This window comes from Ips typographus, linkage group LG6, assembly GCF_016097725.1.
Source record: "Ips typographus isolate SLU linkage group LG6, UJ_Ityp_2.0, whole genome shotgun sequence".
In the NCBI taxonomy this organism is placed as follows: Eukaryota; Metazoa; Arthropoda; class Insecta; order Coleoptera; family Curculionidae; genus Ips; species Ips typographus.
This window is the reverse complement of record NC_138427.1, coordinates 2860500-2886696: the sequence shown is the minus strand read 5'-3', so window position 1 is coordinate 2886696 and position 26197 is coordinate 2860500. Positions and strand designations below refer to the sequence as shown.

At 32.7% G+C, this 26197-nt stretch overlaps 4 protein-coding genes across 9 annotated transcripts in view; 2 read left to right on the top strand and 2 right to left on the bottom strand.

Annotated features, from left to right (window-relative positions):
- LOC145730701 (lachesin-like) overlaps positions 1-7956 on the top strand; it is a 58097-nt gene extending 50141 nt beyond the window's left edge. For both annotated transcript variants that reach the window (XM_081982044.1, XM_081982045.1), the window contains 2 exons: positions 3958-4128; positions 6459-7956. In XM_081982044.1, coding sequence (XP_081838170.1) covers positions 3958-4128; positions 6459-6754 — 467 coding nt within the window. In that variant the 3' untranslated portion in view covers positions 6755-7956. The remainder of the gene's footprint in view (positions 1-3957; positions 4129-6458) is intronic.
- Positions 7957-9381: 1425 nt separating this feature from the next.
- Positions 9382-17384, bottom strand: LOC145730464 (uncharacterized). 2 transcript variants are annotated; one of them, XM_081981681.1, is made up of 8 exons: positions 17260-17384; positions 12698-12809; positions 11220-11496; positions 10914-11140; positions 10420-10612; positions 10037-10363; positions 9788-9979; positions 9382-9731 (listed from the first exon to the last, which is right to left on the bottom strand). In XM_081981681.1, exons 2-8 carry the CDS (start codon positions 12800-12802, stop codon positions 9568-9570), a joined length of 1485 nt encoding a protein of 494 aa, XP_081837807.1. In that variant the 5' UTR covers positions 12803-12809; positions 17260-17384; the 3' UTR covers positions 9382-9567. The 2 variants fall into 2 exon arrangements, with proteins under 2 accessions (XP_081837807.1, XP_081837806.1); XM_081981680.1 differs by lacking the exon at positions 17260-17384 and adding an exon at positions 16763-16921.
- A 718-nt stretch (positions 17385-18102) lies between these two features.
- Positions 18103-19716, top strand: Naa20A (N-alpha-acetyltransferase 20 A). Its single transcript, XM_081982711.1, has 5 exons — positions 18103-18266; positions 18799-18914; positions 19105-19234; positions 19328-19464; positions 19529-19716. Exons 1-5 carry the CDS (start codon positions 18214-18216, stop codon positions 19612-19614), a joined length of 522 nt encoding a protein of 173 aa, XP_081838837.1. The 5' UTR covers positions 18103-18213; the 3' UTR covers positions 19615-19716.
- Positions 19717-19849: 133 nt separating this feature from the next.
- The window catches only part of Fas2 (neural cell adhesion molecule fasciclin 2), a 58498-nt gene continuing 52150 nt past the window's right edge, over positions 19850-26197 (bottom strand). Inside the window, exons 11-13 of one of the 4 annotated variants that reach the window (XM_081982706.1) lie at positions 22064-22262; positions 21488-21598; positions 19850-20881 (exon numbers count right to left, since the gene is read on the bottom strand). In XM_081982706.1, the coding sequence (XP_081838832.1) occupies positions 20767-20881; positions 21488-21598; positions 22064-22262 (425 nt within the window). In that variant the 3' untranslated portion in view covers positions 19850-20766. Of the gene's footprint in view, positions 20882-21487; positions 21599-22063; positions 22263-24213; positions 26050-26197 lie in introns of those variants that run through there. The other 3 variants (XM_081982707.1, XM_081982708.1, XM_081982710.1) reach the window with 3 other exon arrangements.

Genomic DNA, 26197 nt, shown 5'->3' with positions numbered 1-26197 from the left:
TTAAATCATTAAAACAGAAGCGAACCATAGAATTGAAAAAGTAATTTGCATTATTTCCTAGTTAATTACACCACGTTATAGTAATACGTGGGAGTGGTAAATTCATCCTCTCGTATAACTGACATATTTGGGTAATTAACTTAGTTTTGAACAAAGACGAGTTAGTCGAAGTTTACCTAAAACTTATCCCGGATATATGATACCTACCTGCACTTCATAATCATAAAGATATGGGAATTTCCTTGAACAATAAGTGTGATTAAAGTTGGAGTTTTCGGTAAGTGCATGAGGGAATTGCTAGGCAAAGAAAAAACATTTTTCAATTATTGTAAATTTAAATTTCAAACTCGTACTGCTGTATGTGATGAATTTATTTACCCTTACAAACCCTCATGGTATTATGTACAATGCAAATTTCCAGAGGGATTCTAATAGACAAACCAATCGAAAAGAAAATACAGGATTGACGATTAGACTTAGATGTGTGAGAAATTGTCTACCCAAACTACTGAATTGGCATACATTTGAATAATTAGCATAGGTAACAAAGAACGTTTAGGTAAAGTTTGCTCGAGTCTTGGATAGTCTCACGAATTTCTTAACCTAACAATACGTATATGTGGGCAAAATTAAATTTTAGCATGGCTGGTCGATAAAATTAAATTTACACCAGAACGTAAGAGCAAATTTAAATATTTACCATAAAGGAAGGCATACGAAATAGTTTGCAACCAATAATCCTTGATTGTATTACGCTTTCATGTAGAAGGTTTATAATCAGTTGCATATACATGCTTCACAAATAAATAACCGGAAGGCTTAATAAAATTAGTATTACCTAGTAGCTACAATGTTTGACAAAAACCGACAAGTAAATATTTACAGCAAATACGAGCATGTTAATATAATTCCTCATAAAGTTAAAAGCACCAAATTAATAATTTTAAATTATACTTATGTAATCAATTACGAAAAGACTCATTTTATGTAGTGAAAAATGTTGTATGAGTTACACAATATAATGTATTTTTTATGACTGTTTACTAATATGTTAATTATTCACTAGTTTTGAATAGATAATAACATCCATTATCTACCCGTGAGAAATGAGTCATTACTCACTGGTTGTCCACAAGCGAACACCTCGTAGATATAGCAAAAATCAAAGTAAAATGGAATGACGTAATCGTAATAGTTAATAGATATAAATGTTTTGAATGTAACGTTTGTGAAGGTTTGCATCTTTATTCAAGTTAATAGTGTTATTCTTAAACCCTATTCCTCCCCTAACTAAGATACAAAAAGACAAAACATACTTGAAAAGTAACAAAATCAGTTTGACTTTGGTTGAATTCATTTTATACCTTCATCAGTGCATTTCTGGCATTTGTAACATTTGGTTGTCTGTTTCTGACTTACTTTGGTCCATTTTTAAATATGACAGCGTCAAAATTCTCTCCATACAGCTGTAACAACATACTCTTAAAATCCAGTAAAAGTAGTATAAACAGTACCTAAGGTTTTTACAGCTTTATGAACCTGAAAACTGTCAATTAGTGCATTTCTGGCATTTGCAACATTTGGTTATCTGTTTCTGACTTTAAGTCTAACTTCATCTTCGTCACTGCAACCAGTTTTGTCAGATCAAGATGCTAGTGTTGTTTCTACTCAAATATTACCCTCATTGGAAATCATTGGTTCTTACTATTTTTGAGAAATAATTATTATTGAAAATCGTTTGCTGTAACTACAAATTCTTCATGGCTTTCTAAATAATGTTCAGCTGTCATTAGGTCCGAACAAAGTAATTTATTATTTACTAACATTTTTGAGGATAGCTTGCATTTTAAAATTTCCCAATATTTGACTGATGGTGATTGATCGACCCTCGGGTTCTCTGCATAGTGGCTGAAAGACTCCCCACTCGTAATCTCTTGGGCTATCGGATGTAGGCGTCAACCCCGACCATTAAAATAATAATTGATCCTCTATTTGGTTTTATACTTTTGAATTTATAAATTTCTGTTAAGCAGTCATTTATCACAAGTTAAATGAACTGATTTTTGAGTTTGACGTATATTGATAGACTTTGTTTCGCCATGAATTTTTCACTTTGTCGATAATAATCAAATGGATTTTCCGAGAGGAAGCGCTGTCGTACTACAAATTTAATTTGGTTAAAGGAAAAGTTTGCTGTTTTAACGGTTAATCGAGTTATACAGGTTTTTATGACTCTTGCTAAAAAGAGTTTTGAGTTTTTAATCACTTTAACCTGAATAGTAAAGTGATTTTGAAACTCGCATAAAAGACTTACATCCTTTGAACAGCAACACAAAACAATTGAATAATTTCAGAGCTAATCAACTAAATGAAAGCATCAATTTAATAACATGTTTCATAAATGAGATTAATAATTAATTTCAGTATCCAACACTATCATTTCACATCCCTAAATTACGGCGATATTGAAAAAGTCACTGAAGAATTTAATTCGAAGGGATATTAGCGGAACATAATAGAATTGCCAACAAAGGCATCAAAATGCGAGTTGCTCCAATAATAGCTAATACTCTGCAGTTCTTCCAACAGTTTGCAGATTCGTATCTGAAATTTGCGTGTTATTAAATGAGGCTTAGCTTTATGTCGGTTAAATGAGGTTTTTGACATCCATGTCCTGTTTTGGAACGTTAATCAAAACTTTTAGAATTTTTGCGACCCTTCTAAATTGACCGTTCTTTTAGTCAACTTGCAAATGTCATTCCCATGTACAACAACTTATGACTGATGTTCTTTTAAGTTTAACCAGAGTATTTAAGTGCATTCGTTTCTTTTAACGAGCGAGATTTTTCTTTCAGGCTGGTGGATTCATTTGTTTTAAAAATGTACGGGCTTGCTGTCCCTAATTGAAATTTAAAAACTACTGCTCGTTTGTTTCGTTATTTTATGTTATTAAGCTTCTTGCAGAAAGTCTTGATGGTTTTTAGTTTGAGTTGGCTACTTTCGTGGTCTTAGAAACCTTAAAAATTAAAGTTAGTGCGAATAAAGTACATAATTTAAGCAATTAACTTAATGGAAAAAATAATAGATGTTAACAGGAACTAATCCTGGTTTTAAAAATGTCTTTACATAATTTACTAGAAGGGTTTTTCGATTCGTGGTGGCAGGGGTAACAAAAAGTGAAACTTTATTTTCAGATCGAGCAACATTATTACCCGACTTCATTCCGGAATTCCCGAGCATGGCAGTAAATTTCAATTATTTAAGAAACTGAAGCCCTCACTAAACCTCAGTGTTACGTTTTAGGTATAGAAAAGCCGGAACGCGGCCCGTGGTAAACGTGCTATCTAATCTGAAATAAAGAAGGGAATATACGAAAGGAGCATAATAGTTTTCGGCCACCAGAAAAGGAGTGGCTGGAACTAAACTGATAATGGCGGATAATCAAAACTTTATATTTTAGGAGTTCCTGTACATGATTAATGGCGGCCGCACGTTATTCCGATTTCGTCGTTTTAATTCCTAACGCGTCACTTCCTTCCACCTAATAGCATTAAATACACTGGAGCGAATTGAATTGAAAGATAAAGGCAAATTAAGGGACAGGCCTATGCGGTTATTATTCGGAATAGATGAGGGTTGATGTTCCGACACTCTGCTGCGCCTCTTTAACTGAATTTACGTCATCGATAGGTCATTCCATTACCTCGATTATTAAATTTCCAGACTCGATTATTTTCAATTTCGTCTTTAATGTGCCTTTCCTTTTAAGTCTCTAATGCCCCTCTTACCAAATAGAATTTGTTTATAAAAATATTCCATCCAGGCGGTGACTCTCCAGTTCATTGTTTCTAACGTCAAGACTGTCAACGATCTGACCAATCAGCGTCCCAATATGATGTCACGACTATAATACTATACCTGGATGGGTCATAGTGATAAAGATCCTTTTTGTTTCAGGTGAAATGTTAGTATCCAGCACCAAATACTACGTTGACCACGTGACAATTTCTGCTTTTGAATTGAACATGATTGTGGTAATTCGTAGTCTTGAAAAAGATGACGTAGGTTCATACAGGTGTATTGCCAAAAATTCTTTGGGAGAAGTGGAAAGCAGCATACGACTATATGGTATGTATATTAAGGGATAAACTAGTATATAAATTTTTAAATTGGTTTGAAAGTTTTGTCCTTTTACACGAGTTTGATCCTCCGAACCCACCTAGCCAATATGGACGTAAACACGTAATAAAAAGGCGGTAAACTGCAAAGATGGTATTAGTAAAACGACCTTAGTTCGTGAATAAAATAGCATTACAACCCTTCCATTGATAAGGCGCCTCGTATTCTACGAAATGGGGCCTCGCATGAGTATAGCTGCAGAAACTTCAATCGTATTTTATATGGAAATTCGCTTTTCCATTCCAAAGCTGAGAGCGAGTCGCAGCTAATACGAACCGTAGAGGATATTATAATGTTTTCTCCAAATTTGTATAACTTTTTTATAACGTAGGAGACAAATAATTGGTTGTTTCTGAAAGTTTGGAAAAAGTTCGAAAACGACCATAAGCTGTTACTATATTTGCTCTTTACTTTTATTTTTTGCAAGTTATCATTGACTTTTAAATCAAAAATATTAAAAAGTTTAATCCAGCAATGATATACAGGGTGTCCCACGACGCAAGACTGATCGATAAAGAAAAAAACTCAATTCAGAAAAAAAAATTGTATGTTAGGACACTCTGGTTTTACCGAAAGTAGGTACCAACTTGCTTATTTTAAATGAAACACCCTATATATTATTATATTCGTTAATACTCCTATCAATTTCAAATATTTTTCATTTTATCGAGCGATGGGTTAGGATGGATGGAGATGAAGATGGTGAAAAAAAAAAAAAAATAAAATAAATCAAAAAAATCAATCATTTTCAATTTTCACGAAATTGAAAATAATCGAGTCTGATCGATGGTTTGGATGTTTGTCGTGAGACACCTTGTATAAATATGACATGTGTCAATGTCCAGAAGCGAAACGTATCGTCATTTTAGTCACGTGACCACTTTTTCGATCTTCTGTGATCAACTGTCAAATTTTTAGCGTCAAATTGTGACGTTCAAGTGACAATTTGACTTGAGTGTTACACTGTTGTTAAAAAAGTAGTTACCAGGTCTGTAACTGTCAAAATAGAGAAAGAACGACAAATTGTGACGTTTCAGGTGACAATTTGACTTGAGTGTTACAAACTGAATAAAGAAGTATTCACCGGGCTGTAATTTGATCAAAACTGAAACTTTGGAAATGTCAAAATAACGGAGAAACGAGGTGTCAATGTGTACTGGTGCAGATTGACTAATTTTAGTGCAGTGTTGTCTTTAGCGTCAAACTGAGACGTTTTGAGAAAAAAAAGAGTTACCAGGCTGTAATTTGATCAAAACCGAAACTGTCAAAATAACGGACAGACGAGTTATCATAGTGGACTAGTCCAGATTGACTAATTTTAGTGCAGTGTTGTTTTTAACGTCAAATTGTGACGTTTCCACTGACAATTTGACTTGAATGTTACATGGTTGATAAAAAGGGAGTTACCAGGCTGTAATTCGATCAAAACTGGAATCTCTAACTGTAAAAATAAAGTAAAAACGAGCTGTCAAAATGTACTAGTTCGGATTGACTAATTTTAGTGCACTGTTGTCTTTTAGCGTCAAATTGTGACGTTTTAGGTGACAGTTTGACTTGAATGTTACAGGGTGGGTACAAAAAGATTTACCGGGCTGTCATTTGATTACATTCGCTTCAGCGTCAAATGTCATCTGTCAACAGCAGTCTTTGTTTGCAAAATGCTTTTTCTTCTCTACAGCGAAAATAGAGTATAAGACTGGAAGAAAAAGAAAGATGATAAGAAGGACATTGTGATAAACGGAGTAAAAACATAATTTTTGTGAAAGTAGTAATGCAAGAAAAAATATAAAAAAGTAGACAGTATTGATTTATGCTACAAAAAAGAAAATGTATCATTGCAATATAAAATTAATAATACTCTTAACAAACAACACTCATAATCTATAATACATTTAGTAAATAAAAGACACATGTTCCTCTTCTTTTTATTATCAAGATACTGAAAATAATTGACTCTAGGGAAAAAGCCAATGCGACCTAATGAAACTTTGAAAGCAATTTTATCGTCGCAACTCTATCCTAACCGTAATCAAAACTTCTGCATTCCCATATAATTTTTCTCGACTCCCATACAAACATGTAAACCAAAGTTGAATCGGAGAACTGGACTTTTCTTTAGTTTCTAGCAACAACTTTTCCACTGAAAAATAAATATGAAATGTATACTCCTATAATGTTCTTATTAAGTATTTTTTTATTCTGGTAGATGTTTTTCAATTCAACAACGATTAGTTTCAGTACTTTATCATACTAAAATAATATTGTTGGGATTGTTCCAGAAATCCCAGGTCCAACCAAATCAATACCAGAAGACCAAGAAGTAGACATCGATCAGCAAGGATCGGCAGAATCGGATTCAGACGACGACTTCACGAATGATCTGGGGGACCGAAACAAAGCCCTTGGATTCTCCACTTTCGAAACCCCTAACAAGGGTTTAAACACCCTTGAAAGGAGCAATCACGTGGCAGAAAGCGCCAGTTCTGCCTCCGTGTGTCATTACGTCTTCGCAAGGCTCCAACTTATAGCTTTTTTATTGATTAGCAGTCAGCAAGTAGCTCGTACGAGAATGTGATCAAACTTTCAACCGTTTTATAGCCCGACAATAAGAGAGATATGATGATGTTTATCGTTTTTGAAAAATCGGCGTTTTAATGTATAATCAGTGCTGTGTTCCAAACCCGTTTTTATGAAAGTTTTGTGCAGGGAATTTGAATTGTACCATACTACTTGGCCTAAGAAAGGTTTTCAAAACTATATTGTAGATACAATTATATAAAAATATGCTTTGTATATTGAAATTCTAGCACTGTAAAAGACAATACTTGAGTAAACCTACGTTGATAAAACAATATTAATTCACTAACTAATAAAAAATACAAAATTTCTTTGATGTTTTAAAGCTTCCAATCATTGTAGCATGTTTTTGTTCGGGTCCACAACCCTTTTTCTGATTATATTTGGTTTAATTTAAAATCCTATTATATTTATATTTAAATAATGCATTTGTCTCCCTTTGACCAACCGAATAGGTTTACTGGAGCATGGTCCTTTTAAACTGAAACGTATAAGCGCGTTTGAATAACAATGTAGGACGGTGCGAATATTGTTGTCCGTAAATACTGGTGCTGGTCAACTTAGCGTGAGAGTTTGGCAAATAGTAAACATCTGCATTTTAAATTAGCGAATCGTAATGAACGCCACCAGAAATTACAATATTTTGCTTTTAAAATTTGATTGAGGTTATTTTTATTAATGGCAGATTTTCCACAGTTTGGCTCCAACAAAATTAGAATAACAAACAGACAAGTTTGAGGGACTTTGGTCAGTATCAATATTTATGGATGGTGTTGTACTAATTTGGATCTATTTAATACTGGAGAGATGAGAAAAGTTCATTTAATAGCCAGCACTTTCATTTCAGAATAATTTTATTTCAAAGATAATTTCCATAGAAAGATCATTTTAGTGAAAGTGTCGGTCTTTAGTGTTTTTGCCAAATCTCACGCAAACATGTTGGAAATCTAGCTAAAGTGAATTTTATTTATAGCAAAATTTATGAAAATGTCAAATAAATCTAAACTACATAACAGACTGGCTCTATAAATGTAAATAATGTAGATTATCTCCTTAGATTTTTATATAGCAATAGTAATATTTATAGACTAAAATATCGCCCCTCATAAAGTGTATTACAAATTGTTTCTGTTGGAAATAGTTTGCGGTTATTCCTCATATTGTTTAACAAAATATAACAATAAACATAAATGGTTTTTACACCAATCGTTTTATTTTGTCTAGTATAGTAATACATCAAGCAGGCATAACAACAACAAGACTGATAATGGGTGAATCGGTCTTTTCCATCAATTTCAATTTACACAATGTCCGCATAGGCATATCCATACCGCAATAATTATGACTGATCCCATCCACGGTTTAAAGAGAATGAATTAGAGCAAAAATCTGAGCAAATCCTTTGCTTGGATTTACTATATCCATTATCCAACTCGCCAGATGGCAAACGATGGCTAAGTTACTCATTCGTCTCCCTAAAATGCATTAAAAAGAACGATTCTCTTGGGCAATTAAAACCTTTATGAAATTTGAAAAGGGTTTTGTAACAACAGAATCGAGGAATTACGGAAATTACCCAAATTATTCTGCGGACCATTAAGGACTGCTTTGCTGAAACGAAAACGTGCCACACAGAATCGATTCAACTTTTCGGCATTACCTTTGCTCGTTAAGACTTAAATTTGTGAAAAGACTAATTAAAAAAAATATAATTTATGGATTTTAGATTTTTTTTGCCAGGTGCTCTAATCAGATAATAATGTCAAATCTGGAGACCAGCCAAGAGAGGCCGTTTCGCAAAAGAACAGAGGCATTGCCTCCTTTTGGCTGAATAAACCCGGTTTCCGCCGTCTATTCAGCACACATTTTCGAAGTAAATGTAGCTGAGAAATCGGTGAAGAATGACCCATCTTAATAGATCATCCAGCTATTGTCCTCCTGCTCCTTTCCTTGGCTTTCCAGCCGCAGCTCCGATTAGCGATTAATGTTATTGCTATTTTAAAAAAACCGCGGGTTTCATTATTTATAAGATCGTCGTTTGGTCTGGAAATTGATAATGTTCCTTCGAAAATTTATCTTCAAATGATTGGGGGTTTACTGCACTCTAGCTAAACAAGAGATTAATATACTTGATAGGAAATCTTCGACAAGCTTTTTAACGTGATGAATACTTATGCGGTTTAAAAGTTAAATAGAATTGAACAATGATTGATGGTGAATATTACAAATAGTCATGTTGATCACTTGCATCAATGCAATTTTGTCTTTTAGAGGCACTTTTTTCCTTTATACTCTCGCTTATAATCATAAACAGAAATAACATTCTGCTCACGATATTTTACTACCATAGAAATCGAAACGAAATGAGGTTTTTTTCCTATTTTTGTGGAAGGAGTTAATATGGGAAAGGACGATTAATCAAACCCTATTGATAAACAAAACATAAGGGAAGTCACACAACAGCTCGTTAATAAACTTGATGACGTCGAACTGAGTTTTGCACTCTCTACCTAGTGATTAAAACCGATGGCAAAAAATCGGCGACATCGGACCCAAACTTATGGATTTATGGAAAAAGTGCTTTAATGAACCCTGCCAAGGTTAATTTTAAATAAAACCAATTCCTAAGTACTGACAAAAAGTCAATATAATCTCATCAAAATTAAAAAAAAAACATAAGGTTTGTCTGATATATTAAAACTAAGTATCACATCGAGTATGTTTTTAACTAAAACTAAGTATGGTGAGTTTGTACGTTAATCATAACCTTAAAACTACTTAAGTATGAAATTTTGAAAGCTTTAGCAGTCTTTAAGCTGCCGGTGTTGTGGTAACCGGTTCTTTCTCTTTAGTGTCCTTACAACGACAATTTCTATAAATTATTATTTCCGCAAGCCAGAAAACTACCACACAAAGAATCATGATGTCCAAAAGATGTATGCAGGTGTCGTAGTCGAAGGCATCTTTTAGCATACCTACAATTTCCATTTTCTCCATTATAAGTAATTTTAATTGATCTGAAGTAAATTACCTAAAGGTTCTCCAACTGCCATAACGAAGAATCCTTTAACTACCATGTTCAGCCCTACAGCTGAAGGTAGTTCGTGCTTAGGGATATACTCGGAGACAACCAAGTTTTGATTGATTACTGTGATACTCCTGACGTAGCCAACTATCACTGATAGTACCAGTACCATATTGTAGGACGTCAAGCTTACCAGAACTATATTCCATTGCAATTAGTTTACACAAAAAATTGTTAAAGCAAAACACTACATACTTGATCGTGAAAATCCTAAAAGTACAGCACCAATCATAAACTGGGACCGATTCCCCATATTGAGTTTCCGGAATATTTCTGGAATGGTCATTCTTCCAGCTATATCAGCGGCTGATAAGGCTGTCATGCAAGTGGTGGTTTGCCACATGTCGAAGCGCACTTCGTCCTGAAGGAACATAGGAAAAAACGTACTGAAACTGATCGAACTGACGTAACCCAGCCCTAGTCCTAAAGACATATGCACAAATCTAAAATCTTTCAAAAGGTGCAAATCCCAAGTGTTGACGATTTGTTTGACGCATGATGGTCGTTTTTGCAGCATACTCTCTGTAAAAGTTGTTGTTTTATGGTTTGTTTTAGTTTGTAATTTGAAAGGATACAACCTTTTGAAACTATTACAATAGGATCATTTTTGCTGGTGGATGTTGCTGGGGTGTCCTTTTTAAGGAGGGATTGAGATTCTCCATTTTGGATGTCTGGTTTGTCGTCTTTTTCGGTGTCGCTATTGCTGTTTAGGTCGTATTTACCACTTTCAACCAAGTGAGATTCCTCTCGTTTTTTACAACAAAGGATTGGCTGAAATGATGTTATTTAGTATTCATAATAATTAGTTTTTATTTATGAGTTTCTGAACGGAACTATTTACTAAATTTATATTCTATGCAAGTGGTAAATTAAATTCTTTTCATGCAGATTTATATGCGTAGAATTTCTCTACACCTCGATTAGCAGCTATTGTTTCAATCTATTGCTTTGTGGAACATCAACCGCGTCCCGAATTTAAATTTGATACTTCCTTGCGTTGAATAGACGGATTAAATTGTGGGATCATTATATTCAACCCTTTATAATGAATTTAGTAATTTTTTTGTCTCACCTTGAACAGTAACGCGCCCACAATTCCAGTACAACTAACGCAACCTAGGATAAGGGCAGTACCGTGAAACTGGTAGTTTTTCAGTAAAAGTCCCACAAAAATAGGCATAATCATCTGACCAGTGCTCGTTCCAGCCATTGACAATCCAACCGCAGTGCTTTTTCGTTCGGTGAAGAACTCGCTAATTGCCAGGAACGTAGCTGAGGCCACTAATCCTAATCCTAAGCCTGTAATCCATAAATGAATGCATTAACTGATGAGTGTTTTATATTAATGAAAAATATGTTAATCTTATTCTCCACTCACCAGTAAAAAAACCATAAGAGATGACAATATGCCAAATAGCGGTAGCAAAACTGGACATTATCATGCCAGATCCAACACACAAAACACCAAAAGCGGTTATAGTCCTAACACTAATACCACGTTTCATCATAGGTCCCACTAATAATCCCGAAAAGTTTGTAACACAAACACTAACAGCCATCACTAGTGTTATACCGGTGGCGTGGCCTCCTGCCATGTCTTTTAATGTTTCTCCAAAAATGAGACCAAATACTGAGAAAAGGGCTTGATTTACCATCTGAAATCAAAAATACAATAATTTATTCAGTAATAGCAATTGTCATATTATTTTCGTTGTAAATAGTAAAATTTAATTGCATAAACAAAAAATTCCGTAATAAACATTAAGATATGGGTAATTGAGTTATCCAAGGCTTATTAGGTTAACGGCAATGAACGATGTTATTTATATAACATGTAAATAAGCATTAGAAATATTCCATAGAAAATGTGTTAATGGTGTTGTGTTTGGTGTTTTTATAACAACTTTTTATACTGTGGAAAATGTTTAATTTTAAATTACTAGAGAAAAATGCATTGCTAATTCTTTAAAGATACTGGCAATTCAGCTTTTCTTATAATGTATTTGCTGTACATCTACTGACATAAAAGAACAAACATGGATACTATGGACGATAAAAAAACATGTGTAAAAGACACATGCAATTTAGAGGTGTTTATAAATATTTGCTCAATCAATACAATTTTTTATTATCTGCATCCTTATCAATTTTGCTTTTATTGATATTTCATTATTGAAAATAAGAACGAGGTGAACGGTAAGAAATCGAATAACCTTTTAGGTCAACATTTGCCTAATAACAGTTAAGGGCTTTAACTTGCAAATTTCAAAAATTTTCGTGAACTAATTAATCTTTGACTTTAGATAAACATCAATCGGGACCTAGAAAATGTAAATAACAATTTCGCAACTTTCTAAACATTTTCAAAAGATAAAGTTAAACTGTTGACATTTTACACTCATACTGTGATATCGACTATCACGAGACGTACGATATCGCACGTGATGGCTTCGTTTTCTGGTATAAACATTTTATCGTTTTCGAAAAACAACTTGACAGAAGCTATAAGAGTTAAAAATACACACAATGCATGTCACGTTTTTTTTTGCTGATAAATGTGAGCGAATTTGAAAAGGTTATCAACCATATATTATCATCCAGAGACTGAAATAGTGTTATAAAATCACGTGAATATGCACTCAAAGTTTATTAGAATGACGTAGGAAAATTTGGATTTAGATTGTAAAAAGTTGAATTTTTATGATTACTTAATAGACAACCTAGTAACAAGATTATCATACAAAATGATAAACTGAAATTTTATTGTTCACCAAAAGCTTTGAAAATGCTACAAAATACGCAATTTTCTTTTTGATAGTTGTCATTGTATTTTCTTGAAACATTGGTAATACTCACGTTTATTATGGCTGCTCCTAACACTACCATCCATCCCCAGCCTCCATCAGGAGGTGTTTCTGAGATATTTTGTCCTGGTGTTTTTTGTGCCATTTTATTCGACATCTAGAATCTGCAAAAAATCAAATTCTACAGCATTATTAATTTAGCTCTAGGGACTAACGTAATTAACACATAAAATTTCTCAATCAAATATTTGAGTGTTATAATGGCAATATCAACAGCCAAACGTCGATCGTCAGAGAAGTGCCATCCGAAATCAAGAGGTTATTAATACGGTAATAGTTCGTCATTTGCAGTCGACTCTTGCAGATATTATGCAGGAGGATTGTGACGAGATTAGTGATCAGTTCATTACTTGAAGGGCTTTAACAAGAGGACGTGCTATTACAAGACATTCAATCAACCCGAAGTTATGTAATCTGATCAACAAAGGCAATCCGGTAACCCAATAATAATCTCGTTCAAGCATAGATTGAAGTGATGGTCTAAATTTAACCATATTGGCGAGAAAGTCACGATTTGGTTGGAGGAATGCAATAAAAAATTAATCTGGGGCTCCAGGCAGTCTTAAAAACGGAAAAGTAAATCCGATAAGGATTATCACATAGCAATTTTGTTTTTGATTGTACGTTTATGGTACACGCTGTTGTTGCATGGATATGTTTATACAACGTCCGGTTTGATTGTGATTTGAAATGCAAAACCCGTCAGTTTAGGTTAATTACGGTGAAATAATGTTGTGTAAAGAAGTCAAAAACTTATTGTGATTAATTTTGCACAGTTTAAAGAAATCTTGGCATCACCAATTATCTTAGACGATAAAAATTTACAAGATTCTCTAGTTTTATAGTTTAGGATTTAGGATTTATAAAAGTTGAAACTTTCAATTTTTAGATACTATTTTATCGAGGTTTTACTAATCAAAACCAATAATAGAGAGGATACTTTATTTTAAAAAAAGTACTCGGACAAAGATAGAGTATTAATTAAATTAACACCCTGTATATGCAAATGGCAATTGAATTTTCTAGTTTCTTCCTTTATGCCTCACCTTTTTCAAATCAATGAGTCAATTTAATTTTGATTTGCAATGCAGAGTTAATTAATTGCTTTGTTTTTATCCTATTATTAATTAAGTATTTCCAGTATTTCCTAATTAAATGCAACAAAATGAGTTGTTAAACAGAAATTTCAGTAAAATGGAAAATATCAATAGTATTAATTGTTTTGTATTTTTTTATTTCTTTTTGTGCTTTTTGTTCTTTAAATTCGTTTCTTGTCATAAAACATGCATCCACTTATAATATTAAATCCCTTTGTATAATAATATAGTATAATATAGTAACCAAGAGACCACACTCATCAACATTGACGTCTTTACTTAGATAAATATTTTGTTAAACAATAAAGATAAGTGACTTAAGGACATTCAGTGCGTAATCGATGCTGATCTGATATAAATTGATTTTTAACCTATCAGTACCCGTGATTATACTTACTATAAAAATAAAACAATAATGTGATATTTTAGGTTAAGTGTGATTATACTTAGGTTGGATTTCCAATAGACTTTCCAATTGTACATTGGAAATCCAACAACACACACACACACAACATTTTTGATGCACCCAATTTTCGGTCTCTTTCAAATTTTTCGTAACTTACACCGTTTTAGAGTTATTTAGCAAAAATTAGTTTGATGCAACAAATTTTCAAGTGAAATTGTGGTTTGAAATTTGAACACCTTGTAATTCAGTTATTTTTGGAAGTTCAGGGTGGTCCAACCACTTAAAAGAATTATTTTGAGCTCCTCGTTCCAGTGGTGTAGAGTAAAAAACTCCATCTTAAAAATTGCATACAGGGTGACAAAAATAGTGAACCACCATAATATTCTTGCACACCCAATATACTGGAAGCAAAAACGATCCTGCAAATTTGCGGTGCTGAGTTGAAGTGATGATTAGGAACATTTTTGGTGTCCAAATTTTTCGTAACTTTCACCGTTTGGGAGAAAACGGTACTGTCAGGGAGAAAAGCGATGTCAAAGTTTGAACTGCGAGAAACACAATTTGAAAGAACAGTCACGGACAAAATCGCCTGTAAAACTCACTTGGAGTAAGAAAATGACTGTTTTAAGCACATTTTTAGAATCCTCATTAAATTTCCTATCCGACAACCTGAAAAACACTACAAAATTTGGTGCAGTCACGGAAAGACGCGGTATCAAAATTTACCCTGCCAGTAATTTATTGGTAATCTACCGGTCAAATTCACTATCATTTTTTTAGTTTTCCACAAAAAACTTTCAGTGTATTTTTGCCCTAAACCGACTCTGGAACGAGTTATTTGGTTGCAAAATTGAGCATTCTTTGATGTCTCTAGTCTTGATAGAGAATTGTTTGTTGAAATTTGTATTTTGAGTCAGTTTTCAAGAACTATCATACTTACAGCATGAAAATTGATTAGGAAACCAAATTTTGATTTTAAACCTTTGAAAACTGTCTTTGAAACCAAATTTTGAATTTAAAACCTTGATACTGCGTTGGAAACCAAATTTTGACTTGGGCACTTCAAATTTTGCTTTGAAAACTTTAGAATCACTTCATATCAATGGAAATTGACCTAACATTTGTATTTTTGAGTAGGTTTTCAAGATTTTTAAGTAAACTACACATTTACAGCCTGAAAATTGATTAGAAAACCAAATTTTGACTTGGACACTTCAAATGTTGATTTCAAAACTTTACATTCACTACTTAATGAGTAATTTACCGGTAATTTACCCATCACTAAAAAAACATACACAAAAGCAAATAAGTGGATGTTTTAATTACCTTCAACATAAATGAGCATTCGAAAAAACCATGCACAAGCCAGAATCTTGACCTGTTTTAAATAACATACGACAATGAGATAAATAGACGTTACGTCATTTAATTGTCATGTGATACATGAATCATTCAAGTTATCAGAAACGTTTTGTTTACGCATTTTCCTTCTAGAAGAGTGTATATATTTAGAATGTATGTTGCACATTAATTGTTGTAATAAATAGGAATCTTCCTTTAAATGGGAATCAGGAGTGTTCGTTCAAAGCCAGTTTACTGCATAACAAATTCGGCTTATCGACCTTCCGACAAGTTGTTGCCTTTCCTGTCCTGGCTGTTTTAATTGAAAAAAGTAATAAAATTTTCAGAAGCAAATATTCCATTCCGGTCAATTAACTGTTATGGCAACGTTCTAGAACACCAAAGAAAGTTTCTAGTACCGCTGATTAAATTGATATACCACTGGTCAATTATGTGTTAATTAGTAACACACACGATGCTAGTGGAATTTTCCTGTTTGAGAAGAACGAATGCAATTATCTCTTATAAACTGGCATCAATCACGCTGCAGCTCGTATTCAAATTTAGTAAAAATGTTTAATAAATTGTTAACAGTTTTATCAATAAAAGAATATATATTTCGAAATAAGAAATAATTGCCAAATTTTGGTCAGTCAAGTTTGTGTAAAAATTATCATTATCTCGTAAATTGAGTTAAATAGGGAAAGTGATAATCAATTCCACAGAACTCAAGTTATAAAGACACTTTTTATTGCACATAACTTTTTAATTAAACATTTTCAATCAAAAAGTAAAAGTAATCATGATTGACGATTCAACTAAACCTTATATCTTGTTCTATACAGAAAAAAATATGTTTATATATTTTTTAATTTGTCAGCTTCTGGTACATCAGGAATGCTACAATTTTCAAGTTTTCATGAACTTGCTGTAACTTTTTAACATTACAATGAGCGGCTACAGTTACTGAACCTGCCAACAGCTAGAATATTTTAAATTTTTCTTTTGTTCTCGGTTAAACCATTTTTTCCTACATTTCCAAAATATGCAAAACCCTTAAAAAGGGTTATAACATAACAAGTATGTACTTGAGCTTAAAAGCTTTCGTCGCTATTAAAGGGCATAAATATCTACTTTTAACACCCTTGGTGCATTAACCCAAATTTTGCATTTTATTATAATTATTAATAATTACTGATTATAAGTCACTTACCTGTAAATTAAAAAAATCACGTACTAATATTCATAAGGGAGTACGAGATATTGAAATGAAACTGGACGAATTAAAAGTACCACAGCACCAAAACCGGCTAACAAAAGATTGAAAATCATAAACTGTGAGGAATTAATACTGATGAAAACAATTAAATCTTGAACAGATAAGCTGCTATCTGAAATAGCAGTGGCGTGCCAGGACTATATTTTGCTAGTTTTTTTCATGTTGCCCATGTAGTAGGTTGTAGAGGTCAGTGTGAGATATTTTCCACTTAAATTTGCATAATGAGTGTATAAGAATTTGTATAAATTTTTTTTAAAAAATTGGTAGCTTAATTGGTAACTTCATTTAAATTCCACTTTACTGGCATTATAAATGTTGTAGAACACTCTATTGAAGCGTGATAGTTGTCCAATTATTTTTATGGTATTTTGTGCTTTACGTGCAGCAAATTCTAAATTAAGAAAGCGGCATAAATATTCTATATCACTTACGTCATATTAAAATCACTAAGTACAAATAGTGCGAAAACAATACACCACTATAATAAGTCGTATTTACATATGCGTACAACAGCGAGGACAAACCGAAACTAATACAAACAAATGGTTAAATAGCCATTTCTAACTTGGTTATAATCATAAAGTAAAAATAGCCACGAGGAAACCATTTTGTGCAAATATAGGTATAAAGCTTTCCTTCACGTTACATTTGTGAAGCAGAACCAATAAAACAGTTATAATGCGATACATGTAATCATCCTCTGGTAATCGGGCCATCCGTCTTCATTCTCTTTCAGCTACAGAAATGCATTGCTTTCATTTTAACACAAAAAAAAGTTATAAATACAAAAAATTAAAGATAATAAACGGTTGTTAAGATTCAGTAAAAAAAATTCCACATAATCGGACAAAAAGTTTCGTAACGTAAATTTATTTAATTCAATTATCAACCCACATTTTATCAAGATGCTTCATCAGAAAATCTTACAAGTGAGCGAAATATGAATAGAGAACTACTGAAAAATAAAAATTTTGCATTTTGTTGAAAAAAAGTGAAAGTACATAAGGAAAATAACGTTTATTCTACATTATAGAGTGTAGCTTTAATTCGTAATTACTAAACCGTAAAGTACGCTAATTTTTGCACGTACTCTTTTTATGTTAGCGTATGTGTCAGCTCTATGTTCAACATAGGTTAATTCATTAGCATCCGTCATATTTCTCCAATCAGAATTATACCATCTGACCGGTTACTGCAGAATCCACAGTCGGTCACGTGACTGCAATTGAAAACCTTAAATTCTGACATTACACAGAATTACAGATTGACAAAAAGTTGGGTTAGGTTTGTGCTATTTGTTTGTGTTTTTCACTTTTTGAATCTTTTTTTAAATTTATAGATTTACTACTTTTTCCAACCCTTAAAGTATCAGACTAATAGTAAAAATGACCACTTTACGACCCTTTACGTGTGATGATATGTATAAATTCAACAACGTGTGAGTAGTTTCTTTGAAATCCTTATTATGTGCAGTAGGGCCCCTGACTATTTTTAATTTATTTATTTAATTAGCCCTATGTTTTGCTTTAATTTGTTGATTTGCAACATTTCTAAATCCGCTTATCACTGATTTTGTAGATTGGATATAAATCTTCATGTAGCTTATTCCAACCTGAGTTCAAAAGTTCAAACTCATATGAGAACCATATCTAAACCAAAATTGATCAAAACTATACCTTTTTTGGTAATAGATAATGTACATTGTACTTTTAGACTAGATTTTACTTACTTATTACCATTTTTATCATGTTTTTAAAACATTAAAGTTATCCAATTATTTGTGGTGTTTTGTCTCCTTAACCACTTATGGTGTAAGTAGATCATAGTACATAGAATTTATGTAAAACCTAACTCACTGACATGCTTTTACAGACCCAGACAATCAAGCTGATTAACAAGTGTAATTTTAATAAATTTTCAAATTTTCTCTAGTTTAAATTCTGTTAATTATACAATTTACTCACTTTCAGTAACTTGGATCCTTTAACTGAGACTTATGGGTTATCATTTTACATGCAATACCTTGCACATTGGCCAGAATACTTCCAAGTGGCTGAATCTCCTAGTGGTGAAATTATGGGCTACAGTAAGTCACCTATCTATAGAGAAATAATTTAATCCACCTTCAGTCAGGAATTTGCCTGTATTATCATATTACCAATAACATTACTTCAAGTGGTTTTTTAGGCTATTTTTACAGTATTAGTATTAATACTTTATATCTGCTTATTTCATGCCAATCACCACATAATTTTTGATTGTTCAACTTATTGTAGTAATGGGTAAAGCAGAAGGTGCAGGAGAAAATTGGCATGGACATGTGACAGCTCTGACTGTATCACCCGATTACCGTCGACTAGGTTTAGCGGCCACTTTGATGAATTTCTTGGAAGATGTTTCAGAAAAGTTAGTTTTTTAAATTTGATTGTTGGTGACTATTTGGTGGATTTTATGTTTCTGGTAGCTTTAATTTTGACACAAACAACAATTTTTTTTTAGGAAGCGAGCATATTTTGTTGACCTTTTCGTAAGAGTGAGCAACCAGGTCGCCATTAAAATGTACACCAATCTTGGTTACATTGTGTATAGAACAGTTTTGGAGTATTATTCTGGTGATCCTGATGAAGATGCTTTTGGTAAGTAATTTGTTTACAAAAACCTCTGACTGTTTTATTAACATTTTTTTGAATACCTGAATAGATATGAGAAAAGCACTTTCTCGAGATGTTCACCACAAATCTGTTGTTCCTCTAGCTCACCCTGTACGGCCGGAAGAAGTTGATTGATTGTGTATGCTTGATACTTTTTGTTTTTTCTGTCTCATCGTTTAAGAAATTCAGAGACGTTATTTGAATGGTCAAAAATGAAAAAAAAGATGTTTTTGTGTCCTTTAATGTGTTTTTATTATATTACATTCTTTAATATTTGGTTACTGAATCATGGAAACTTTTTAAGAAACTGAACACCAAGTTGAATTATCAGTTGGTACTCACGCAGTTTAATAAATAATACAACCATAACTAGGATAAATATCTGTATTTAAATAATATCAAAAGCTACATATAATCCATTTATATGATGTGTCACTTACACAAGCCCTAGAACGAAAACCTTTGGTACAATACTTAAACTAAGAGTCTTATACAGTTAAGTACACAAATGTGAGCTGCAATAAGCAAGACATGAAACATTTTTAATACTGATATTATTTTTGATCCCACTTTAAAAGCTAAAAGTGGAATGAATATGTTTCAAAGCAAAACGGTAACTTCTACATTTTAATAAATTTGAATGCAGTTCTGTCATAGAAAAAATATCCTACACTAACTGCACCATTGTTTTTCTATTATCGAAAAATATTATGCACTGTACATTTATTATTCTATTAATAATCTACATTTCCTGTTTTCTTTATTAAGTAGGCAATTTTGTACTTTTGTCTTGTCATTTTTAGTGCACTTAGTTTGGTTATTAAATTGACTGGTATATTACAGGGTAAATCTAGAAAGCACGTTAAGATTCTAAAGTGAGAAGTAGCAGAAACATTTATCATAACTAATATTAACAAAAAAAAAGAGTTTTCAACCCAAACAACACTGTCTAACGTCTTACAGTAAAATAAATAATACTTATTGACTATATGTTATAGTAGTATTCATTACAAGCAATAGCACATTCAGTTCAGTTCTGCTGGCTGTGTATTTGGTTGATTATAAAGCATTCCACCACGTCTACATTGTCAATACAAAGTTTCAAATTTGGCACATTATAATAATTATACAGACTGGTATAACTTGGCTCAACAACAATAACTTCACATCCATTCATCCTTAATAACGCCTATCCAATATTATCTACTAAAGCTTGTAGGCTGAGAAAAGTTAAGTTTTTGAGTACTCCTACTTTTTGTCAAAGTATGATGAAAGCCTGCTCTGGAATTACACTGCGGAATGTTTGCCGATGACTACTCCTGATTTGGTATGCACTTGTTGTCCGTCAAATTCCACGCTGATGGACTTTTCAGCTGGTGAATTTAGCGGCTTCTTTTCCTCACTAGAAATCGTGTAAATTTGATATTTTATAAGGCATAACAAACATTATTTTTTAACAGGTCAAACACTAATAAAACATTCTATACCATGCTTATTGTAGTAAGTGAACTCAGTTGATGTTTGTTGAGTTTCTTACAAGTCAGAGTACTGTAGAAGTAATAAACTTTTTTTAAGGCATACGTTTTAAGCTTTCAGTTTAGCATGCTAAATACTCATATCCGCTATACATGTAACGATTTAACTCAAACTTAAAGCGTAATGTCGGCATGTTTGACATTGAGAGTTGGGGGTAGTCTACTTTATGCAATATGTAAAAGCCCTAAATATTCTGGAGTTTGTTACACGAAGGCAATATTAACATACATATACGACGAACCAAGCCAATTTTCAGTTTGATAAGTGAATAAGCCTGGTTATGTGGATTATCCACACATAATCCAGTTCTAATATAAGTTCACAGTTTAGACAATCATTGGTATTTATCAAGCTGATTTGAAACTGACTTTAAATAAGCTTCATGTTAACTAGAACATGCATATTTACAAAACAATCATGCTGTTTTACTATAACTTTGAATAAAGACGAGCATTAGCATGGCATGTCTTACGTAGTTGGGCTCCCAGCTAATAAGATCGGTTGTGGTAGATTGAGTGAATTCGGGTGTGCAGGTGCTGCTTTGTAACTGCAATAAGGCAGGGGAAATCGCCAACTGTATAAACTAAAATTTGCAATGGTGATGTCGTTTGTTTTTCTACTAGTGATGTGGTGGATTGATGGGTGAAAGTCCAAAAGTTTGTTGTAATTATTGTGGTGATTTGGACAGATATTTCAGTTTTCTAGTGGGTTGTCAGTTTGTGGTGAAGGGTGAAGACTTTAGAAAACCAAAAATATGAGTGTATAATATACCTACTTTACTAAAACAGTTTCAGAAACAAATGAAGCAAAGCATTATCATTTGTATTATTACAAAAGTGCATTTTCGATTTATGGTTGAGCACAAATTTTCAACAATAATGGTACCAAGTTGTACTTTAAACACACAAAACTAATTATTATTTCCTCATTAAATTTGTCGAGTTTTAATGAAAATGATTGCAAATATGGTTACGCAACCCAAACATCCTTGATGACTAAAAAGCTGTGTTGCTACATGTGATTAAAATTGATGATTTAAAAATTATACCTTCCAAGTTTGGGGTCTTCCTCGTCCTTTTTCTTTTTCCGCGCCCTTTCGCAGCATAGCGCTATCAGTCCGGTTCTATTCACCAAAAAGCACGTCAGGTCGACAATGATTAATATTACCAAAAGGGACAACACCACTATCCCGATAATTAGGCCGCTACTCATGTTTGGTGCACTTTCGATGGGAACTGGCCCGATACCTGAAACACGTTGGAAAAACGTCTTAGTAAAATTGTATTTAATGTTTTTTGTAAGTTTCTAAAGGCAGACAATTATATGGATGCCTGCAACCGGCACTGTTTTGACTGAAACTGTGTGCATTTGCAATCAAACTTGTTTATTATGAATATTTAATGATTCACCAATTTGCGACCGGTAACAAGTAACTAAAATCGCGTACCTCTATACGGATAACCCATGACTGAACAGTACCAACTGCATCACCACAACTATAACACATTAGTAACGTTGAAAATAAAAATATGTTATGCATAGGCTGGTAGGTGGATCAGTTCGCTTGGTTGCATGGGAGTTACGCTAGGTTTGCGACGATAATTACAAAATTTACGGTTAATTATCGCTTAAAGGTACAAGCCTAATAGATATGCAAAAAATTGAAGGTGGATAAACTGAAATGTGTCATATATAGTAATTCATTTTTACAAAACCTAAAACAGGTTTTATAGAGTAGCTTTGCAGCTCAATAACCCACACACTCATCAAATTACGATGCTTGAATGCAACCGACAGCAAAATAATGGGCAAACCAGTCATCTGCTTCAACTTGATTGGTTGACCTCAAAAGATAGAATATTAGAGAGCAATTTCTCTTCAATAAATGCAGTAGACAAGCGCAACTCCCTTGCATTAAGTGTTGTGCTGTACATCAAGACTTAATTGAACAGAAACCTAAAAAAATTATTACGCATACATTTAGTTGTGAAAATGGTGCTAAAACAGTGTATAACAAATGTGTTTTTTACCGGTCATAACATTAAAAACTATTATAAGGGTTTTAATGCAGGTTTACTTTAAATTGGAAAAACGTTTTGAAGAAAAATTAATGTAGTTTTGTATTGCTTGCAGTATTTATGACGTTAGTTTAGAATGTTATATTGTTGTATAATAATCACCATAAGTGAATAAAATCTTTTGCTGCATATACATGCACAGAGCAGTTTCTAGATTTTAGTTGATAAGTATTCACTTAGTTGCCAACTCCAACCCTTTACTTACTAGAAGTGAAGTTGTAAGGAAAAGCTAAAACTTTTACTTCACGTTATTAATTAATTAATAGGAGTTTCAACTTCGTAAAAACTGGAAATTATCGGTTAATTGAAATAATTTTAACAAATCTATTTAGTTTAGCTTTCAATATCCTAATATTGACACAAAATTAACCCATCTCCTCTGTATAAACACATCCGGCTATTTGATTTAAATTACCAATTTCAGAGGATATATGGCATTAGTAAATTAAGTAAGAGAACAAATAATGTGGGTGAATATAAGTTTACTCTTATCACAAAACGTTGCTGGTGCAACAATTTATATCTTTCGGGCTTGGAAACTAAATTGAATATAACTTTCACGCAATGAAACATATCTGTCCGCACTATAACTATTATATAAATGTTTCTTGTCAAAGTTGCCCCAGTCTCATTTATTTAGCCGAACGATATTACTTTTAAACTCGAAGAAAGATGATTCTGTAATTTATATTTTCCTGCCTTCGGGCTATTGAATGAAAATATTACATTTTGCTGTTGCGGGCCGATCAATTTTGATATTTGATATTGATACTATTTACCCAAGTTTCATTTTATTTTTAGTGTAACTGCAATTCATTGTGGCATGCAAAAGATTTTGTTAATAAATCCGCTTTTATTGGCATAAAGGTATAAAGTGGATAAGTGTGAGTAATGTGTTAAAAAAAGCATACATTCAACTACACATCAAGCAAAGCTACACTTACGTTTTGTTTAAACATTGTACGCATTTCAAAGTAAACTTTTAGCACTTGAAATACATACACAAAGCTACGTACATGTGTCGATATCCAAACGTGAAGAATTTGCATACTTCTTACATTGTTTTTAAAACTGCAGCGCGCTCACAAGGTACAAAAGCACAGGAAGCAAAAATCACACATCATTTTCAATGATTTATTTCCAATTAAAATTGACAACCTTAACAGGATTAAAAGATATTCAAAATTTATTGTCTAACTAGAATAGAAAATCTTTTAAAAACAGTTTGTTCACGTAAACTTATTTAGAAAACATAATAATATTTAAACTACTTCTAATAATGTACTTACAAAATTCTGTGCTACCTTACAACTTATAGATGGTGAAAGTAACTGCAGTATTGAGTCCAACAACAAAGGAAGGATATGATTATCATTTATATCAAATATGGGCAGTGTTAAAAGATACCGATTTAAGTGATTTTTTACCTTTATTTATTAATATCTAAAATGTACAACTTTACAATCCGTCAGGTTAGTTTACTATGACAGAAACACCCAAAGCATCAGGCATGCTTCTCTAATTTGGATTTGGCAGGGTAAAGAACTTCTAAATTGCATGCGGTTAATGACTATTTAGTATCTTGGATACTGGCAAACGTACTACATATTTCAGTCTCCAACACCAGAAAACTTCCACAATCAAAGCAAAATTTGCGGGAGCTTTCGCCGAGTTAATGCGGATTGCTATCCCGAATTCCTATCAGGTAGAGAGCGGCATCTTCGAGAACGTTTATAAACACAAAAGATCTCCGGGAACGGAAAAGCTGAGTACAATAAAGCTCGCAGTTCAATCATGTTTCGACATATTTTCTTCTGGGGTATTTACTCTTTTACTGAAATAAAGCATCCTATAGTAAATTCCTTCAAAGGATTCTGGATTCTTCATGCTGTTTCAGAGTAAGTTTTATTGGGTGACGGTTAATGAGAATGTTAGGTAAATTTGGTGTAAATTAGATGTTTTGACATCAAACAATTCAAATCCATATAAAATTAATGGTAAGAACAGTGATCCAAGTCACCTTGACAGAAAGTCACTTATGATATTTTTCCTCATTTTGGTCAACTACCATGAATAATTAAGTTTTTGCTATTTCTTTAGCACCCTGGATAGAATAACATAAGTATATCAATACCACTACTCTAAAAAACTCTTCCTGGTTTACCTTAAATGATTTTTGATATCCTAAAACACTACAGACCTTCATTGGGTTAGTGTAAAATATAAGATTGGCGTTTCGTTGATCACTTAGTATCTAAAAAATTCGTTTAACATGGTCTAGCATACTTTTCTATACATGCACATTCACACAGTTTTCACGGTCAGAAGCTTTATTAGTTATAATACATTTACAGACAGCTACTGGATACAAAAAGCCACATAAAAACGGATTTATCGCAAAATAGGAGTTAGGCCATGCACGGCAATTGCTCTAAATTGCAAGTTTTTCTTAATGAATGGAACATGCATAATTAATTAATTCTGTCTGCCAGATTTCATAAATCATGCCCAAGGAAATTTACTGCTGTTAGAATTTAAAAGCAAACAATTTTTAATTTGAATTTTAAATCAGAAAATTTCAATTGGGGGCAGACACTTAACAAAAGCATTATCTTTGAATTAAATTGTACTTACACTGATATATCACTTAAAAATTAGACATCACATTTATTTATTTTTTTTAAATCTGTCATTAAGAATCGCCCAATTTAAAGTATCAAAACGATCACGGCCAGGAGTTTTACAACTTCCATGTAATACCTTAAACTGGACGCGTCTAAAATAGCAAAATTTTCTCTTAGATATTACTCTTATATTACTTTTACTCACAAAGTGGCTACGTTTTCCAAACATTAATAATAATATCGCAAGTTACAGAATAAAGCAAATACCAAAGCAGCTGGTAGAATCACTAACGAATACGATCTCGTAGATGAATTCGTCCATGGCTTCCCTTCTAAAGAATTAACAAAGTGAACACTAATTATTAATCGGTGGTTTATCAATCATTCACTCAATCTTGTGTTAATCGTCAAAACTGCTAATGAGGGTAAAACAAAACGTTACAAAAAAAAAACTTGTTCACACAAAAGTTTCAAATGCGG

Bases quoted from the DNA above. Each gene is read 5' to 3' on its own strand.
- LOC145730464 (XM_081981681.1), bottom strand. From the start codon at position 12,802: ATGTCGAATAAAATGGCACAAAAAACACCAGGACAAAATATCTCAGAA. The intron at 10,613-10,913 runs GTGAGACAAAAA...ACATCATTTCAG, and splicing joins TGGGCGCGTTACTGTTCAAG to CCAATCCTTTGTTGTAAAAA. The intron at 9,732-9,787 runs GTAATTTACTTC...TGGAAATTGTAG, and splicing joins GGCAGTTGGAGAACCTTTAG to GTATGCTAAAAGATGCCTTC.
- Naa20A (XM_081982711.1), top strand. From the start codon at position 18,214: ATGACCACTTTACGACCCTTTACGTGTGATGATATGTATAAATTCAAC. The intron at 18,267-18,798 runs GTGAGTAGTTTC...ACTCACTTTCAG, and splicing joins ATGTATAAATTCAACAACGT to TAACTTGGATCCTTTAACTG. The intron at 18,915-19,104 runs GTAAGTCACCTA...AACTTATTGTAG, and splicing joins TGGTGAAATTATGGGCTACA to TAATGGGTAAAGCAGAAGGT.